Genomic DNA, 21421 nt, shown 5'->3' with positions numbered 1-21421 from the left:
TCTTCCCCTTCCCCCTTTCTTGTCAACTACCCTTTGCCGTGCTACCTTCTAGACTCTCACCGACCACTGCCACACCCCTTGGGATACAATCCTAGTTGTGTTTGTGTTATATCAATTGCTATTTCAAATTTTTAGGTGTCGTGTTATTGCATGTTTCCTTTCAAGTGTGTCAGTTGTAATTGTCTATTTATAATAATAATATTTATCTTTTCTACTGTGATTTGGGTTAATTTTAGTATTATTTGATATCAGAGCTAACCTAACCCTAGTCTTATTCTAGGATTTATAGCATTTCTACACATCTTCATGATATGCATCAAATTTTCATGTTTTTCAGGCTTTAATTCCAGCATTTTTCCTCTTCAAATAAATGATTTTAATGAAAGTTGTTGTAAAGCGAGTTACTCCGGAACGCACAACTTGTGCCTAACCTGGCCTTTTTCTCAACCAAGACAATATAAAAATGTAATTATAAATAAAGATTGTTACCTTCAATGCGTATTTAGCAAACTCCACCATGTGAGGCATGCAACCAATATCCTTAAAAGTTAAATTCAAGCAATGTGCAACACAGGAAGACTAATAAATATTATCATATTTTTCATGTAATAAAGTTATTGCTTTTTTATAGATTGATGCATTATCTATCATGGGCCGAAGGACATTTTCTGAACCTACCCACTCGACAACTTTAATAAATAAATAACGCTGAGTGGTTGCATTTTTTGTGATATGAGAAACATCGATAGATTTTAAAAAACATATAACTCTGAGACAATAAATCAAAAAGTTTTTCAATGTTTTGTTTATCGTGTCTGTCTATCCATCTACCATCTAAGTACATTCAGTTTCTTTCCTAAAACTTCTATAAGAATTAATGGGAACCTTATATTCTTCATTGCAATATCTGAGAAAATTAATTCTTATTTGATAGTATGAAGACAATTCGTAATCGGGACCAATTGCAACTATTGCATCAACAACTTTTTGAGCAAAACGAGAATTTAAAGTATTCAATGGAATGCAACCATAAACAATCATCTAACAAGTGTCATTTATGTCCTTGGTACAATCTCTTTTAATGTCAATACACTTTTCAATGATGGTTGTGAGCGATTTGGTTTTAGGAGCAAAATAACTATCAATCTCATCCAATATTTTCCTTGTCTAATCCTTTATCATGAACATTTGAACATTGTGATTTACAATGAGAAGAACCTCTCTCTTCATCAATGATATATTCCCCATTCGGGCGAATATTATCCGGATATATTCTCCACTCGTGCCACTTGTTGTTTTAGTTGTTATTTTCAAATTTTCTAGCATGTGATGAAGAATATCAAATAAAACTTTCTTAGATGATGTAATACTTCCCTTAGCCCTAGTAAGTTGTTGTTTTATCCTATTTATACCTCCACCTTTATATATTAATCCACAATACAAACAATTAAAACATTTCTTCCCATCAGGAGTTTTAATATCAGTAAAATATTTCCAAGCTAGATCAGACTTTTCACGGATTTTATAGGATGAATCATAATGTTGACTTCTTGATGGCTCCTTTCTAAGAATAACAAAGAGACAAATTTGCAAGATCTCGTATTAAAATAAGTTTATTTTAGATATGATGCATATGTCTAGCATAGAAGGCAAAAGTTAACAGCGAGCAAATTCACCTGCTTATTCAAACATAAACAACTAAGATATGGGGATAAAACTAGTTTGTCATAAAAAAAGATCTGCGCCAAATGATCACAAGCAAAACTAGTAAAAATTAAATGCCAAATTTGAAAATATCAGAGATGAACATAGCTTATAAAATAGGTGCATAAAATCTTGCAAATGAGTTTGCAATTCATATAATTAAAAAGATGACCAAAAGTGACATGTTTCTATGAGAAACATGAAAGTATTTTTCCATCTGTAAACTTTTTTTTTTATGTACAGTATAGAATAATCTAGAAATAAAATACAGAAGCTAGTTCACTTCCAAATAGAAAAATATCTACAACAATATAAAAATCCACCCAATTGAAATCCAAAACTCCCTGCATGAATCCAATTGAGCTCTAATTTCCTTCATCTGACATGGATTTGACTTCCTTATCATAAATTCATGGGATCTTGATTTCCTTATTTGGCATAAATCTGAAGTTTGCCAAATATAATACTCCATTTTTTCTTGATAACGTGTATGTCAATCTTAACATATTTGTATGATTTCATTATATTTGGTTTAGGGTTTAAAATTGATTTAGTATCGCTATACAACTTCATAGATACTTCCAACTTGATCCTTAGCTCATTTAGAATGATTTCTATCCATAATATTTCACAACTGACTAATCATAGCCCTATACTCTATTTCTTACTCCATATTAACTGATATCCTTCACGAGATGAAGAAGGCAAGCAAAGATTATCTTCTTCACTAGATTGCTAGCAATGCTAAACATAAAATTAGTGCAGCATCAACAAACATAAAAATGATTCAAATGAAGGCGAGCAACATCAACTTTCATATAATTAGTGCAAAGAATAAAAATAATAGAAGAAGAAGAAGAAAGTCAATAATTATCTAGTACTCCATTTTTCTTGATAAAGCATATGTCAATCTTAATATACTTCGTATGATCACATTATATTTGGTTTAGGGTTTAACATTGATCTTGTATCACTATACAAATTCATAGATACTTTCCACTTGATCCTTAGCTCATTTAGAATGATTTCTATCCATAATATTTCACAACGGACTATTCATAGCCCTATATTCCATTTTTTGCTCCTCCATGTTAACTGATATCCTTTACTAGAAAGTTTCCTATCTTCTTCACTAGATTGCCTACAATTTTAAACATAAAATCGGTGCAACATCAACAAACATAAAATTGATTCAAATGAAGGTGAACAATATCAACGTTAATAAAATCAGTGCAAAGAATTAGAACAAAATAAGAAGAAGAAAGTCAATAATTATCATGGTAGAGTTGCCATTGTTAAACATATAAACCATACATTGTTTAATCTTTTATTTTATATATTGGATCACATTCAAACCAAACAAAAAAATAGAAAATGAGAAAAATGATTCAAAGGGTTGTAAAGCTGGCCAAGGGAGTACTTGCGGGCTGTTGGTGAAATGCTGACGAATGACCAGTTAGAAGATGGTGAGTGGGCAGTGAACCTGCGACAAGGAATGGAAGTTCAAATGAAGAGCTTGGGCTCGATCGGGATCTGGATGAATAGGGTTTTTTACTATTCGTGGCATTAAATGCCCTTTTCTTTGAACCAAACAGTTCCTTAGAACCACAGGCTGTTTGCGGTTTCAGGGGTTGAACTGCCGGTTCAATGCGTTTCTGGCTGTTCCAGTCCGGTTTTCTAAATTTTGATAATTAAAACTAATAGACTTGATATGACCATTTTTTGCGCGATGCTTGTCATGATTTTAAATGTATTGATCTCCAAATTTTGCTGACAGACAAATTCAACTTTGAATAATTTAACATTTGGAATTCGTCAAAGCAAATTGGGTATAAATTCTATTTTTTTTTTCCAAACTAACTTGAGAATTATCATAGGAGATATATCACAACTGTGTATAAGATATTATTGGAAGTCACAATCAATGTTGGATTTAATTTCTTCGTCTAGGATAGCTTCAAAAATAATTTCTGTAGATTTATTTGGTAAAGTATTAAATGCAAATTCACTAAGAGATAGAAGGAAGAATTCAAGGATGTTAAGTGCATGAAATATGGTCAAAATAGGCACGGTGAAAATTGGATTAGCGCATAAGATTTGAAAGTTATAATTTATTGGGTTGAATGTTCCATTTTTTTCCAAGTTTTAAATGGCCATGTGTTTCTCGCTTCTTATTTCTTGAAGGTTCTTGAGGGAAGTCTCAAATGCATCATTATTTTTTCACTGTTTAAACTCTATATATCTCTTATTTACACATGCAAAAAGCTTATTATTAGTTTTTTTTTATATTGTGTGAAATGAGTTATTTTAAGACTTTTAACTGTATTAACTAGTAGTTAGAAGTTTATAAATGTTAACTAATGTTATTTAGTTCTTATAAGTTTGTTAACGGTTGTTAATTAAATTAAAAGGAGATGCATCAAATTCCATTAGATGTTTGATTTTAGAAGATTGGCTGTAGAAAACACATGATTGCTGTTTTTGAGGGTGTTGAAAAACAAAAGTTTTTGAGAGAAGATAATTTTTATTTGGAGTAGAGATACCCACCCACATGTCCTTCCAGTGAGTATCAAAGATTAGGCTTCAAAGTTTTGAAGTTATAAAAAATAATAATAATAATAAAGAGAAGTGTAAGTGTTTAAATTGTTGATCTAATGGTACAGAAGTACAAATTCTTGTGAATTATTTTTTATATTTTTATTAAATTAATATATTTATCAGATACTAATTTATTTATATTAATTTTATTTGCATAAAATCTTATTGGGTACTTTGTCTTTTTGATTTTACCGATTATTTAGATTCCTAAAACCAACAACTTATTTTTATTAATCCATTTTAATCCTTTCATCATCATTGTGCTTAGTGATATTTTAATTAATCACCAATAACACTATTCTTATCATAGTGATGAGACCTGAGAGCACTTAGATCTTTATAGGGCATGCATCTAGAGCAACTCTGTTGATTGCAAGAGAGAAAGAACCAAAGGAAAGGGTAATCAGATATGCTGTGACAATGCAGACCTGAAATTGTAGAAACTTGATGTCACAATTTTACAGGAAAGACATTATTAATCGAGGGTGTTAGAATTTCTTAGATTTGGCTTTTAAGTCGTTATAATCCTTTTTTGTAAAAACACATTACCCTACGGTGTTCTTAGAATTGAAATTAAAACTAGCAGCATATTTCCTGTGGATAAAATCTTGTAACAAATTTATAGCATATTATAAAAAATTTGTTATTGATCTTTTGCAATGTTTTCCTTTATGCCCTATGTATTCTCAATAAATTTTGATTATGCATCAATTTTATTAGAAGTTTAATGACCAATTCTTATATTTTTTGGATTAGTATCTAATTGGCGGTTTATTTTCTAAGGATTTTTTTCATAGCATCTACTTTATAGCTAACTTTCACATTTCTTGTAGAGTTTTGTAAACTAAGGGTGCGTTTGGGGCGGATGTGGCACCGTATTTTTTTCTATTCGACAAAACTGTGTTTTTCTTGTTTTTTCAAAAAAAATGCAGCTGAAAACTGCATTTTGTCATCGGATCTCACTACTTGTGGTGGTTGTTACAAAGTTGTTTTTTCAAAATATATTTTTTTTATAATAGCCATTGCAGCTTTTTGAACAGCAACTTCTTCTGCTGCAGCTTATTTAAACAGCTGCAATTGTTTCAAACAGACCCTAAGCCTTAATATTGTAAGGACCATGCAATGATAGATCTGTCGAGGAATAAATTTCTAAGAAATGATCTTGAAAAGTGAAATGATGATTGTATCTTTGTTTTATTTTTAATTTCTGTTGAAATGGTAATCTTCACTATAATAATTACTTAAAATACATCGTTTAGGATGAAGTGGAAGATGAAAAAAGGTAATATTGGAGAGTTTTTGATCATATATTATAGTGTGGGGTAGATTAATATTCATTGGTGCACTTGGTGCTCAGCATGCCATTTTCTGGTTTAGAGAAACCCACCCACACACCCATCTAGTGAGTATTAATGGTTCACACTCACTAAATTCCCATATATATAAATATGCCTTTTTTCAATATATATATATATATATGTTAAAAAAAAGAAGTGTTCAAATGGCTGATCTAAAGATACAAAAGTACAAATTCTTGTGAATAATTTTTTATATTTTTATTAAATTAATATATCTATCAAATACAAGTTTATTTTTATAAATTTTATTTGCACGCGATTTTATTTGATACTTTATTTTTTTGATTTTACCAGTTATTTAGATTCCTTGACCAACAACATATTTTTATTAATCCTCTTAAATTCTCTCATCATCATTTTTCTTAGTGGAGTTGAAATGTGTGGCTATGTGGAGTTGAAATCCTACAAACTCGAAGTCATGATTTTGCTATAAAGACAATAAGAGACGGCGTTAGAAATTCTTAGATTTAGCTTTAAAGTCTTTATTATATTTTTTTAGCAAAATATTACCTCGGGGTGTTATTAACATTGAAATAAAAACTAGCAGCATTTTTCCTACGGATAAAATGCTGTAGCAAATTTATAGCATATTATAACAAATTTGTTATGGATCTTTTGCAATGTTTCCTTCATGTTTTTTGTTTTCACAACAAATTTTTAAACTGTAGCAATTTTGTTAGAAATCTAGTGGCCACATTCTTATATTATTTTTTTGCTCATTTTGTTTTTGATCAGTAGCTAATTGGCGGCTAATTTTTGATGAATTATTTTCATAGCATCTATTCTATAGCTGATTTCGAGTTTTCTAACAGTGCTTTGAAAACAAAGTCTTATGATTGTAAGGACCATGCAAAGATAAATTTGTCGAGGAATAATTTTTTAAGAAATGATGTTGAAAAAGGGCAATGATGACTGCATCTTTGTTTTATTTTTTATAATTTCTGCGGAAATTGTAATCTTCAAATAAAAGTTTCTTGAAGGACATGGTTTAGGATGAAAGAAATGGAAGATAAAAAATAGTAGCATTAGCGAGTTTTTGCTGATGGTCACAGTGAATTATATCCATTGGTGCACTTGGTGCTCAGCATGCCATCTTTTTCTATAGGGATATCAACCACCCATTCGGTCATTTTGTGAGTATCAGAGATTAGGCATGAAAGTTCTAAATATGTATATATATAAAAAGAAGTGTTCAAATGGCTGATCTAATGATATAGATTACAAATTAGTGTGAATTATTTTTTATATTTTTTATTAAATTAATATATTTATCAAATACAGATTTATTTTTATAAATTTCATTTACACAAGATCTTATTCAATACTTTATTTTTTCGATTGTACTGGTTACTTTGATTCCTAAGCCAACAACATATTTTTATTACAACAACAACAACAACAACAAAGCCTCTTAATCCCACTACGTCGGCTACATGAATCCTTTTTCTCCATTGCGTCCTATTTAGTGTCATATTTTCATTTAGTTCTAGTAAATTAAGATCATTTTTAATACAATAAGCCCAAGTCTTCCTAGGTCTACCTTTGCAACAACATATTTTTATTAATCAGTTTTAATCCTCCCATCATCATTGTTCTCAGTGATATCTTAATTAGTCACCAGTAACCCTATTATCATCACGGTGTGGAGACATGTGAGTGCCTAGGTCTATATAGGTCATGCAGTTAGAGCAACTGTGTGAATTGCAGGAGAAAAAGAACCAAAGATTAGGGTAATCAGCTATGCTGACTTGAAATTCTAGAAACTTGAAGTCACAATTTTACAAGAATGACAATAAAGGGTGTTAAGATTTTTTTAGATTTGGCTTTAAAGTCTTTATGATCTTTTTGTCACAAGAAATTATTCCAGAGTGTTCTGAGAGCTGAAATAAAAGCTAGCAACTTTTTTTTTTTCTATGGATAAAATTCTATAACAAATTTATTGCATATTATAAAAAATTTGCTATTGATCTTTTGCATTATTCTCCTTCATGCCTTATGTATTAACAACAAGTTTTGAACATGTAGCAATCTTATTAGAAATTTAGTGGCCAAATTCTTATATTATTTTTTGTTCATTTTGTTTTGGATGAATTGCTAATTAACGGCTAATTTTATAAGGATTGTTTTCATATGTTGTACTCTATTGCTGATTTTCAATTTTCTAGTAGTGTTTTGAACATGAAGCCTTATTATTGTAAGAACCATTCAAAGATAAATCTGCTGAGGTATAATTTTTTTAAGAAATGATGCTGAAAAGAATGATGATGGCTGCATCTTTTTTTTATTTTTTTGTAATTTCTGTGGAAATGATAATCTTCCATGTAGAAATTTCTCAGAAAACATGATTTAGGATGAAGAAAATGAAAGATGAAAATTTATATTATTGGGAAGTTTTGCTCTTAGTATAGTGCGGGGTGGATTATATCCATTGGTGTACTTTGTGCTCAGCCTGCCATTTATTAATGCAGAGATACCCAACCGCACATCCATCTGGTGAGTATCAGAGGTTAGACTTTAAAGTTCTAAAAATATCAAAAGAAGAAAAAAGTGAACTGTTCAAATGGTTGATATAATAATAGAGAAGTATAAATTCTCGTGGATTATTTTTTATATTCTTATTAAAGTAATTCTATTTATCTAATTCTGATTTATTTTATTAATTTTATTTGCACACAATCTTATGCGTACTTTATTTTTTTTGATTTAGCGGTTATTTAGAAATACCCACCCACACGTCTGTTTGATGAGTATCAGAGAGTTGACTCGGAAGTTCTAAGGATATCTAAAGAAAAAAAGGACGTGTTCAAGAGCCTTATCTAATGATGCACAAGTGCAAATCCTTGTGAATTATTTTTTTTTATATTTTTATGAAATAAAATATTTATCAAATAATGATTTATTTTTATAAATTTTATCTGCACACAATTTCATTACACTTTACTTTTTTGATTTTACCTATTATTTAGATTCATAAGCCAAAAATATATTTTTATTACTCCGTTATAATTTTATCATCATCATTTTTCTTAGTGAAGTTTTAATTAATCAATAATATTCCTATCATCGTCATAGTGAGGAGACATGAGATCACCTATATTTATATATGGAATGAAGCCAGAGCAACTGTGCGGACTGTAGGAGAGAGAGAACAAAATAAAAGGGTAATAAATTACATTCTAGTTATGCGGACTTGAAATCGTAGAAACTTGAAGTCATGATTTTGCTGGAAAGACATTAATAGAGGGTGTTTGGATTTCTTTGGATTTGGCTTTAAAGTCTTTATGATCCTTTTTTTAACAACAAATTACCCGTGTGTTCTTCTATTTGATTTTTTTCTATGGATAAAAACCTTTAGCAAATTTGTAAGTCTTTATGATCCTTTTTTTAACAACAAATTACCCCAGTGTGTTCTTATAATTGAATTATTTCTACGGATAAAACCCTTAGCAAATTTATAGCATATTTTAACAATTTTGCTATTGATATGTTGCAATGTTATCTTTCATGCCCTATGTATTCACAATAAATATTGAATTTATAGCAATTTTGGTAGAAATTGCTTGCCAAATTCTTTTATTATTTTTTTTGTTCAGTTTGTTTTGGATTTGTATTTAATTGGCGGCTAACTTTCTAAGGATTATTTCCATAAGATCTACTCTATATAGCCGATTTCTTGTTTTCTAGCACTGTTTTAAAAATGAAGCCTCATTATTGTAAGAACCATGCAAAGGTAAATCTGTCAAATAATTTTTTAAGAAATGATACTAAAAAGGAGCAATGATGACTACATCTATGTTTTCTTTTCTCTTTGGGTGTTATTTTTTTTAATTTATGTGGAAATGGTAATCTTCAATATAAAAATGTCTCGAAAGACATGGTTTTGGATGAAGAAAATGGAAGATGAAAAATGGTAGTATTAGCGAGTTTTTGCTCAGTATAATGCTGGGTGGATTATATCCATTGGTGCACTTGGTGCTCAACATGCCATTTTTTTCCTCGGGCAATAGTAGTGGTTGCTGTTCATTGTTTTTATTCGTACATACAAAGTTGGTGACCTTTATGCCTGTCCTACCTAACTACAATTTTAGAAGTATGACAAAATTTGGTTTATGTATAAATATGGAACCGTTGAAAATGATAGATGCCAATAATATAAATCACCTTGCTAATTCATTTTAAAATCTTCATGATATCATGTTCTTGTATTGCTACAAATTTTGAATGAGTTGTCATTTCTAAGGTTGTTGAAAAGCTTGTCTTTTTCGAAAAGCTCATGGTTAGCTCATTATGTTCGTGTTTGATTTTTTCATTGAGCAAGCCAAACTTGATTATAAGTTTTGAGCTGAATTTTTCAACAAGCTAAATACAGATTGATTTTTGTGTGATTGTGTTCAGCACATCATTGGATCAATATATATTTACTTTGAATTACACATATAGAATGACTTCATTGTATTGGGCTCCAAATTTTATTTGTTCAAAATTGGCTTGTGTTTGTTTTAAATTCTAATTTTCTGAAAAAGAGCACATAGTTCCCAAATAATTTCAAACAAGTCAAATACAAACAAACAGCCATCTTGTACAAGTTTTTTCATTTACATCTGTAGTCGGACTTGAATCCGGACTAGATTTAGATCAAACAATACTACTTGAGCTCTTGATTGATTTTATCTCCTGTGCTAAAGACCTGTTTTATCGATGATGCAATTGCATACTCTGAGTTCGCACCAGTATTCAAACAACTTCAAACAATACTACTTGAGCTCTTGATTGATTTTATTTCCTGTGCTAAAGACCTGTTTTATCGATGATGCGATTGCATACTCTGAGTTCGCATTAGTATTCAAACAACTGTAATTTCTTTTTGCTTTCTTGACACATTAATTGTTTCAAACACACCATACTATTTCCTGGAAGAAGGTTATTGCTCCCAAAATGTTCCTATGATAAATTGCTATGTATAAAGATCTTGATTATTTCAGGAAATTATTTAAACTACTGTATTAAAATTCCTATTTTATAGGTGAAAAAGGCATAGGCAAAAGTGGGAAACCACTTCACTTCAAGGGAAGCTCATTCCACAGAATTATTCCTAGTTTTATGATCCAGGGAGGCGACTTCACTCTAGGAGATGGCAGAGGGGGGGAATCCATTTACGGAGAGAAATTTGAGGATGAGAACTTCAAAATCAAGCACACAGGACCAGGCAAGGGACTTCCAAGCCTCTCTAAATTCAAAGACAAAAGTTCACTATTTTTTTTAAAACTGATGTTGTTTCATTAAATAATTAGGACTGTTATCCATGGCAAATGCTGGCCGTGGTACCAATGGATCCCAATTCTTCATCACAACAGTTACAACGAGCTGGTAATAATGCATTACAGAATAGAAAGCTCGGTCATCAAATCCAAATTTGGTGATTATTGATTTTTTTTTGGCAGGTTGGATGGGAGGCATGTTGTGTTTGGTAAGGTGCTATCTGGTATGGATGTGGTGTACAAAATTGAAGCAGAAGGGCGACAAAACGGAACACCTAAAAGCAAGGTCGTAATTGCTGATAGTGGAGATTTGCCACTGTGAGTTGATAACGCCCTTCATTAGCTTATGCATTATCTTTTGTGTGCTAGAACAATGGATATGAATATCTATGGACCAGTTAAATGTTTTATTTTATTTTATTTTTGAATTTTTATATTTTATAGTTGAGGTGGTGGCCTTGAATACATTTTAAGTTTATAGTTGAGAATATTTGGGTACATTTTCTGTTGGCTTTATTTCCACCTTTTTTTTCGGCTAAGCATTCATTGTCCTCAATAATAGATTGGTGATGCTGATGCTGATGCTGTTGGTTAGTGTTTTTTATTGTTGATGAATATCTTCCATTAAAAAAAAGCAATCATTGGGAAAAAAGATTGCCGCATGAATACTTTTTTAATGTTTTGAGGTGTGAGGTTTCATTTTAAAATATAGGCTAAATTTTTATATTTTATAAAGCGTAAGCCTCATGTTATAAAATTATGTTTTTTGAATTATTATCGTAATTGTATTACAAAATAAGTTAAAGCATTAAGAGTTCCCTTGCAATTTTGGAAAAAAAAGTTTATGATGATAAATTTTGAGGACACTATTTTAAGATGGGTCCTTCTTGGCAATGTTTTGCTTGTGGTAAGGCGGAGCATGGTAATATGTTTAAACAGGAAGCCGACAAACATGAGTACTTTGATCTGCTTTCGATCGAAAATTTCATTGCTCGAGTTACCTTGAGAAATCCTTCAATTCCAGCATGAACATCGTTATTGACAAGCAGGTGATGTGCACGCGAGCGGATGTTATATGTATGTATGTGTGTGTACGTGTGTGTGATTTTAAATAGGAGATCATAGAGGGAGTCGATCATTGGATTGGATGAAGTTTAGTGCAAAAAAGTTTGGTGTATTTTATTATATATATGTTTTTTTTGCTTTTTTCTTAATGTTATGCATTATTTGTACCAGCTTTAAAAGTAGTTCAATATTAGCTTTTCTATTGATGTGTTAATATAACATAAATAAGATTTGTAAATTCTAAAATATCATCTCTTATTTCTTGTTCCCTTATCTCTCCTCCATTCTTTCAAGAATTCAAACCTTCATTGCCTTTTTAAAAAGTGAAATTTTTACATACATATATGCCACATAATTCGTATTGTTTTACATATAAAATGCCTAAATTTTAATATTTTATCACACACACGCAGCACACATATTTATACATTGTTTTACTTATCAAATTTATTCATTTTAATAATTTATTTCTTTTTAGCAAATTGGTCAATCAAATTATTTAGTGACTCATTTGTGTTGTAAGTTGGTCAATGAGTTAATAGTCTAAATATATATATAAAAAAATGCTTTGGGTCAGGAGGTCAAGCGTCAAGTGTTTGGCAATAGGGGTGTAAAAGAGCCAAACACGAGCGAGCCATAATCAGCTCGTGCTCAGCTTGTTTATATTTCGAGCTCAAAAAGTGTGTTCGTGTTCGGCTCGTTTGATTAACGAGTCGAACACGAGCTGTTCACGAAAAAAGAATCATTTTAATAACCCTAATAATTTAGCCATAAGACAATAAGAATTTGAGCAAGATATAAAAATTATTATTTATATTAAAATATCATTTGAATCTAATTTAATAATTTTTATTCTATTTTCTTAATTTAATATTACTTTTTTTATATATATATATATATATATATATAAACTTGATGAGTAGTATTTCAAGCCAAAAAGAGCCGAACACGAACGAACACATCTTAGTTCGCGTTTGACTCGTTAATTTATCGAATAAAATTAACGAACCAAACACGAGCTTCTTAACGAGTCAAACACGAGCCGTTTTGACAATCCTATTTGGCAAAATATATGTTAAAATATTTAACACAAAATACTTTTAAAAAAAATTATTTGCCTAAAACAGGAATGTATTAAACATAACTTTTATCATGCCTAAATAATAATCTCAAATAATGCAGTGCATTTTTACGTAAATAAATTATAATTCATTCCGATTTTTATCTAATTTTACAAAATTACCAATCCATTCCGATCATTTTTGTCCCATACTTTCGTCTACAAACAAAATGGATTAAGGAAAAGATTTAGTTCATAATATGCTGAAGAATTTTTAATTAAACATACATCCAAACTGTTAAATTAATTTTGAATTAAATATAAGAGACGAAAACTTGACTGAATTTTGTACAATTACATTCACTTTGATATAAATGTAACGATTTCGATTTTATATTCTATCTTAACTTAGTTTTTGGCATTAGATCATGGGCATAAATTTCCCATTGTCAAAAGAAAAATTAGCTTGAAACTAAAAAAAATAAATAAAAATAAAAAAAGGAAAAAAATAGAGGCACCTGTCCGCTCCTGAGAAAAATTTACGTGCGTAAGACGTCAGTAAGACGTCAGCGCTGCCCACATATTGGGGGGTTATATCCGTGTTATATCTCATGTAATTTCTCGTTAAATTACCTGTAGCCTACAAATGTATGAAAATAGAAACGTAAAATTTATTTGTAGGGTACAAATATGTTATATATATGTAGGTAGGTTATAGGTAAATTAAAAATAGTAGTTGAAAGGAGAGAAAATTACATCAGAACTTCTTTACGTTCGGAGTTTAATAGGAAGTGAGCCCCACCATAATACACTGGTATTGACAGATGTAAAAAACGTAAAAATAGTAGTTGAAAGGAGAGAAAATTACATCAAAACTTCTTTACGTTCGGAGTCTAATAGGAAGTGAGCTCCACCATAATACATTGGTATTGACAGATGTAAAAAATAATAGAGCTTACTTGACATGTGGCGCCCCAACATTAAATTCAGAAATGCATCTGAAGCCCCTGATGTCATATTTTTTTGAATTGCAAGAGGGTAGTTGAAAGGAGCGAGCCCGCAAGACTTAAAGGGTTCGCATGAAGAAACTGTCATCAACACTTTGTAGACTTTCTTCTAATCTTACCACAAGACCCTCAAGCCCCATTGCTGTTGCCAAGAACCTTTCGATGGAAGACATCTGCAGGGGGAAATCAATTTTATATCTCCTACGAAACAAGGATATTGATGAAGCCCACCGCATCTTCCTTCAAATTCCATCTGCAGATATTCATCTCTACACCATGATGATCAACCGTTTCTCGCAAGCCAATCGGATTGGCGATGCATTGCAGCTTTTTGATAGCATGCCGCGCAGAGACATTCCCTGCTGGAACTCCATGATCAAGTCTTGTATTGATTGTGGATACTTGTGCCTTGCTCAGAAACTTTTTGCAGAAATGCCTGAGCGCAATGTGATTTCTTGGACCACTATTGTTAGTGGACTAGCAAAATTTGGTTGCATTGATGCTGCTGAGAAGCTGTTTAATACAATGCCTGACAGGGACACTGCTGCGTGGAATTCAATGATAACAGGGTATTGTGAAAATGGTAGAGTTCATGATGCACAATTGCTGTTTGAGAAAATGCCTCACCGCAATGTGATATCTTGGACTGCAATGATTGGGGCGTATGCTCAGATTGATGACAGCAATAAGGCTTTGTGTCTTTTTCAGCAAATGTGGGTTCGAGGTATTAAGCCCACTTCCAGTACATTTGCTTGTGCACTAACTGCTTGTGCTAATTCAACAGATTCAGACCTCGGCATCCAGATTCATGCGACTGTTATCAAGACGGGCTATGATGAAGAAAATTTTACTTTAACTTCCCTGATCAATTTCTATGCCAACTGTGAGCAAATTGAAAGCTCTTCTAAACTGTTTGAGGAGGTTGAGAATAGAAATGTGGTCTTGTGGACAGCTCTTATAACTGGATATGGTTTAAATGGTAGACATGAAGAAGCGCTGGACGAATTTTACAAGATGGTTCGGTCAGGGATCATGCCTAATCAATCCACTTTCTCTAGTTCTCTGAGCTCATGTTGTGGGCTGGAAGCTCTTGATAGAGGTAAAAGGATTCATGCTGCTGTTATTAAGCAAGGATTTGACTTGGATGTATTTGTTGGAAACTCTCTTGTAGTCATGTACTCAAAATGTGGAGATGTAACAGATTGCTTGAAGATCTTTAACAACATGAGTATAAGGAACCTTGTATCATGGAATTCTATCATTGTTGGCTGCGCCCAGAATGGCTACGCGTCCCAGGCACTAGAGTTCTTTGATCAAATGTCAGCTTTCCATGTTAAACCTGATGAGATTACATTTGTTGGGCTTCTAAATGCTTGCAGTCATTCTAGAATGATTGGAAAGGGGAGACAGATTTTCCAAATGTTGAAAGAAAACCCTTCTGTTGATGTTCGAGCAGAGCATTATGCTTGTATGGTTGATATTTTGGGTCGTTCGGGAAACCTGGAAGAAGCTGAGGAGTTCATAGGAAGCATGCCTATGAAACCAAATGTCATGGTATGGCTGGCCTTGCTTAGTGCCTGTAGAGTGCATTGTAATGTAGAAATTGCCCAGAAAGCTGCAGGAGAGATCTTTTATCTGGACCCATATAACAGTGCTGCGTATGTATTATTGTCTAACATATATGCTTCTGCTGGTAGATGGAATGATGTAGCGCAGACAAGAATGATGATGAGGTCTCATGGTATTGTGAAGATTCAAGGTTCTAGTTGGATTACAGTAAACGAAACCCGATATGAATTTGTCTGTGGAGATAGGTCCAATCCTTTAAGCACTGAGATAGACAAAAAACTTGATTGGCTAGATGAAAAGCTGAAAGAGTATGGTTACATTTGTGAGAAAACCTTTGCCTTGCATGATGTGGATGATGAACAGAAAGAGTATTCATTGAAGTATCATAGTGAGAAGCTTGCTGTTGCCTTTGGTCTTCTTGTTACTGCAAATGGAAGCACTGTAAGGGTTATGAAAAACCTACGGGTATGTGGCGACTGCCACGCAGCAATAAAGCTAATATCAATGATTGTTGGGCGTGAAATTGTTCTAAGGGATTCAAGTCGTTTTCATCACTTTAGGGATGGCTTATGCTCATGTGGAGATTACTGGTAGATTTTAGTAATCCATTCTTTCTAAAGGTCAGTTACTGCTATTGCTAGGAGCTCATAGAATGAGCTTTGTAAAATATACTGGAGGTAGAAGGGAAGGATATATGTCCAGCATAGATTTGACCAACTCTGCTCTAGTATTCAACATAAAAATATAAAAAAGATGGAGCCTCCATTTACTTGAAAGCTGGTCTTCAAAATTGCTTTATAGGGTAACAAAATTGATCAAGCAGATGGAAATCAGTGACTTAAAGGTATGATTTCCTTTAAATGTAGGTTTATTTGCTATTGTTCTCATTCCTTGTGTTTTGTACATTTGCTTCAGGTCAAAGATGCGTGTGCTTCTTTCTTTACAAATTTTCATTGGGTAAATGCCGAAACAGTTCCTGTTGAGACTTTGGAATATCATTATTAGGAGTATTAGCACATGCTAAATGGTCCTTCTGCTGGCAATGTGAAAAAAAGTAAGTTCAAAAGAACTACTGCAAATTTTTTTTTTGGCTTCCATTATTGTTTATTTTGTTGATCAATATCGATGTTTCATAATATTTTCCTTAATAGGATTATGAGTGATGCATGAATTTATCTATCAGCTATTGGTATAAGTAGTTCAAATTGGGTTGGCTTTGCTCCAAATGGAGAGTAATGTCAACTCTATTTAGTATTTAATATTAAATTTGGAAACAAACTTAATTTGATTTGGCACTAGGCCTTTTTGAACAAATAAAATTAAGCTTGCTTCTGGTCGATTCCCTAGTAATTAAATTGGTTGTATTTGTCCAGATAAAGAGTTCGCTCAACTTTATTTAGTAATTAATTTTAGATTTGGAAACAAACTTAATTTGATTTGGTACTAGCCCTTTTGAACAAATAAAATTAATCTTGCTTCTTTTCGATTCCTTAGTAATTAAATTGGTCGTATTGATAGTATGCTAATGTACATTTGTGGGGAAATTAAATTTATTTATTTAATAATATAGCTTAAATTGTAATCCTCTTCTATGCTTTATCTTTTATATCAAGAAAATATACCAAATTATGTGTTCAAGTTATGAATGAATCAATTGATGCAGGGACTTATGGTCAGATGCAATTTGTATAATGTGCAAAGAGACATGATTCGTAAATCTTAGATTAGGTAAGATGTAAACTTTGTTTTCTTTTTGTGTTAACTAGTAAGCATGAGAATTAGAAAACAAATAATATAATAATCAAATAAGTTCAAACAACTCTTCAGGAAATTCAAATCATGTACATTCTTCAAATAGTTATAGTTTATTCATCACAGTTAGAAGACCAGTTATATCAAATTTGAACAAAAAAAGGAACATTAGAAAGGCAATACCATTAGAAAGGCAATACCAACCTATGCAGAATAAAATATCCAAAAAAAAAAAAAATCATTGAAGTGAAAGAAAAATCCAATCCTCCTTTTGGTGTAAGGAGATGATTTCACTTTGAATTTGATAGTCACACTTATATGACATTCAAATAAGTTGCATATCCAACTAGCAAATTCAAGAAGGAAAAAATTTTATTCAAGCATATACCTCATCAACTATTTAAAAATTTCTCTTTCGGCTTTTAGATATGAGTTTTATACGATTAGCCCAATTTAATTCCAATTGATCTCAACTTTCAACTTTTATTTTATCCAATACCCACATATGAAGCAATTGAAATACAAACATCCACGAAATATAGCACTTTTGTTATATAAAATTTGATGCCATCCAAATAAATTGTATGCCATAATAAGTAATATTTGAATAACTAAGTTGGTAGTGACCACGAATTAATCCCATTAATAGAAAAAAGAGGGTTACAAGTTCAAAATTTGAATAGATAGAATATAACGATTACATAGGTCCATCTAATAGAAAAAAAAATTCAAGCTAAAGAAACAATGCAATAGATATTCACTGCCAAATTCTTGAGAGAAATGCAACAATACCCACATCATACATAAGGGTATAAGTAGAGGCAAAACTACAATTTCGAGAATAGAGGGCTAAAGTACCACTTCAACTCATTTGACTTGAAAAAAATTGAGTTAATAAATTTATCATTTGATATCACCAAGCAAATTGGGACATAACTTTTATGATTTTTATAATAAAAATTATGAGTCATCACAGAGGAATTTCATATCAATGCACTAAATTTCTTTGGGATCCATTATTTGTAGCGGATACAATTTGATTATCTAAAATAATTTATGAAATAAACTATCTTTAAAATTATTTTGCACTTGTTAAATTTGAATTCAAAATAGGGTGAAATAGAAAATAACAAACATAATTAGTACCAAAATTTTGACATAAGATCAGATACGACATATTAGAAGCCATTTCTTTTTGAATATGATATTGTCCATTTGCTCTTCTTTACTTATATTGTTGTTGCTCACTTCCAAATTTACTATTGACTGTCAACCATCTTTTTTTTTTTTTTGCATTGTTGTTGTTGTCCACTTTCCTTCTTGTTGTTTGAATTTGAATCTTCAATACTCACATTTAAACTAGTTGGTAGATGTTTGCCTTTCCAAGTATATCTAAAATATTTTTAAATATCTGATTGAAATATTTTTGGTGTTTAATGAATGAAGTGACTACATGATGGAATATAACGACTGCAAATCAACCAACTCTTTATTTTTTTTTATGATATGCGAGCCCACCTCCACATGTTTGGTTCAACTATGATGGACTAAGTTGTGCTCAATATTAATGGATTTGTCATTATAGTACATTTCAATAGGTGATAGTTTTGGGTGACTCTTCAGTGAGATTAAAGACTAGTAAAAGCCTTGAATATTTATTTTAGCATTTAGAAAAGAGATATAGAATTTTAGGTGGAATTTGTAAGGGCTCAGTGTTTTATGATGATTAGAATGCCTAGACTCCTCTATATTAGTCTTATTTGGGATAATTTAAAAGATATTCTTATGGAAATTGTTAAGGTTGGATAAATAGCTGGAGATTCTTACCTATGGTTGAATTAGGATGTGTAGTTATGATCTAAAGTAGAGATGATTACGTTTATAGAGGTTTATTTGGGTGTCATTGTGTAGATAATGAAAATAAATTTTAGTTCTGTTTAATTTAATCGAGAGATTTTAAGAGGAATTTTGGAGCAGTTTTAAGTGTTGGGTTGAGTACTGGACGGTAATTTAACTTTGAGGATCTTGAGATGATCTTAATAATATTGAGAGTATGATTTAAGATAACAGCAAACTGAATTTTCTTAAAAAATAGAGCAATGATCCTACCTAATTTCTCCAAAGAAAATGCGCTCACTTGAAGACACCAAATACCATGTAGAAAATGAGAAAAAAAATTCACTCAAATATTTCATTTATTAACTGTGACAAGTTCGTATATACCGACTCTATTTATATAGCCTTCATTTAGCATAATTCAAATAAATGATGATAAATTTTAGAGTGAAAGGTAAGTGGTTATTAATGGAGGAAGATGCCAATCACCATGTTAAATTATTTTTCCTTTTTTTTTACTAGCCCATACAAATCTCCACGTTTGAAAAGTCAAAGATTTTAGATACTAAATTTAAAATTTAAATTATAAAATATAAATTAAATATTTTTTATTGGACCCTTGTGATGAATCTTGATTAGGTTTTGATTGTTGGTTTACTTGGGCTTCTATAACGAGTCATTTGGCTTGGTGTTATTGATCCCTATGATGTGTTATATCAACTCCTTTAGGCTTAATTGAACTTTGCTCTATAGTGTTGAAAAGAAGTCTTCTACTAATTGGAGTGTTAGAGTCTCCATGTCATAGCAGGTCACTCATTTATCATCAAATCATGATTTATTCTTCCAACAAACTAGAAATTATGCTCTACAACTTGGTTGATAAGTGCTTCCTCTGTTTTGATATAACTAACTTTAAGAAACGGGGATCTTGTAAATGGAGATCTATTTCTTGCAAAAGTCTGACCAAATAAATTGAGGTTTTCTAATTTTTTCTATATGATAGAATATCTTTAATATTAATAACATAGTGAATAAATATATTTGTAGACAAATAAAGGGGTAGGACATAGATCTAATTTTTCTAAGACTTTTAATTGAGCCAGTAGCTCTTACATTTAATTTAATTAACTTGGTTATGTAATATTGCCCCGAGCAAATGAGAATCAAAATATAGTCTTCTTGACCTAATATGATTAGCCTAGGAAGCATATGTATTATTACTTAGACTAATTTGCTTTTTGAGAGTATCATAGGGATGCTTTGAAAAGTTTTGGTGAATGAAAATGTTGAATCAGAGAATGTATGAGACGGAAGGTCGACTACATCATTGGGTTGTTTGAGATTTTGACCATATACTTTTTTAAAAAGTGAAGTCTTATTTATTCGAGAAATAATACTGTCATATGCAAACTTAGGGGTTTATAGATGCAAATTCCAATTTCCCAACCTTTTTTTTTTCTTACAAGATGGTAGATATAGATGCAAATTCCAATTTCCCAACCTTTTTTTTCTTACAAGATAGTATAGATTTCCTAAGTATAATTAACCTCATTAGTTTAGTCATCAATTTGAGAATAAAAGACAGATGAAAATTTTAATTTTTTGCTTGGTAACTTCCATAAATTCTTCTAGAAATTGAAATAAATGGAACTTCTCGGTCACACATAATGGTTAAAGGAACTCCATATAAATGCACAATTTCCTTGAAGAATAATCTAGCAACAATATTAGTTTTTGAACTTGACAAGAAATATATTATCTTTTTGAAGCAATCAATTATAATAAATATGATTTGTTGTCCTCGACCTATTCAGAATAATTTTATAATAAAATCAATGGAGAGATCTTCCCAAAGCCTATAGAGAATGGCGACTCAACTTATTGACCAGACTTTTATTTGGTGGATTTGGCTTGTTTATAAATCAAATATTGTATAACTAAACAGTAAACATCATGCTCAAGTCAAAACCAATAATATTGAATTTCTATTAAACAGGTGGTCCTATCCTTTTTCAAAATATCTAGCTATTCTTTTAGAATGTAACTTGGATATTAAAATATATCTGAGTGAAGTTCTATGAATGTAAATTTTTTTACCCTTACATAGATATTCATTAGTACCAGAAAATATTAGACCCTATATTAAAATAAACCCAATCTTAAACATGTTAGATAGGGAGAAAATACTTGGTTAATGGAAAACTATAAATCAAA

At 31.1% G+C, this 21421-nt stretch overlaps 2 protein-coding genes and 1 long non-coding RNA gene across 3 annotated transcripts in view; 2 read left to right on the top strand and 1 right to left on the bottom strand.

Moving 5' to 3' along the window:
* Positions 1-11418, top strand: part of LOC110033724 (peptidyl-prolyl cis-trans isomerase CYP19-4-like) — a 23486-nt gene extending 12068 nt beyond the window's left edge. Inside the window, exons 5-7 of the mRNA XM_020737783.1 lie at positions 10684-10866; positions 10952-11027; positions 11102-11418. Coding sequence (XP_020593442.1) covers positions 10684-10866; positions 10952-11027; positions 11102-11240 — 398 coding nt within the window. The 3' untranslated portion in view covers positions 11241-11418. The remainder of the gene's footprint in view (positions 1-10683; positions 10867-10951; positions 11028-11101) is intronic.
* A 2489-nt stretch (positions 11419-13907) lies between these two features.
* LOC110033720 (pentatricopeptide repeat-containing protein At5g46460, mitochondrial) lies at positions 13908-16668 on the top strand. The gene is made up of 2 exons (XM_020737780.1): positions 13908-16463; positions 16535-16668. The coding sequence occupies exon 1, from the start codon at positions 14123-14125 to the stop codon at positions 16211-16213; it is 2091 nt and encodes a 696-aa protein (XP_020593439.1). The 5' UTR covers positions 13908-14122; the 3' UTR covers positions 16214-16463; positions 16535-16668.
* LOC110033721 overlaps positions 15804-21421 on the bottom strand; it is a 14017-nt gene continuing 8399 nt past the window's right edge. The window contains exons 2-3 of the long non-coding RNA XR_002294977.1: positions 15952-16043; positions 15804-15881 (exon numbers count right to left, since the gene is read on the bottom strand). This is a non-coding gene — a long non-coding RNA (uncharacterized LOC110033721). The remainder of the gene's footprint in view (positions 15882-15951; positions 16044-21421) is intronic.

This window comes from Phalaenopsis equestris, unplaced genomic scaffold, assembly GCF_001263595.1.
Source record: "Phalaenopsis equestris unplaced genomic scaffold, ASM126359v1 Scaffold001268, whole genome shotgun sequence".
NCBI lineage: Eukaryota > Viridiplantae > Streptophyta > Magnoliopsida > Asparagales > Orchidaceae > Phalaenopsis > Phalaenopsis equestris.
This window is presented reverse-complemented; position numbering and strand designations above follow the sequence as displayed.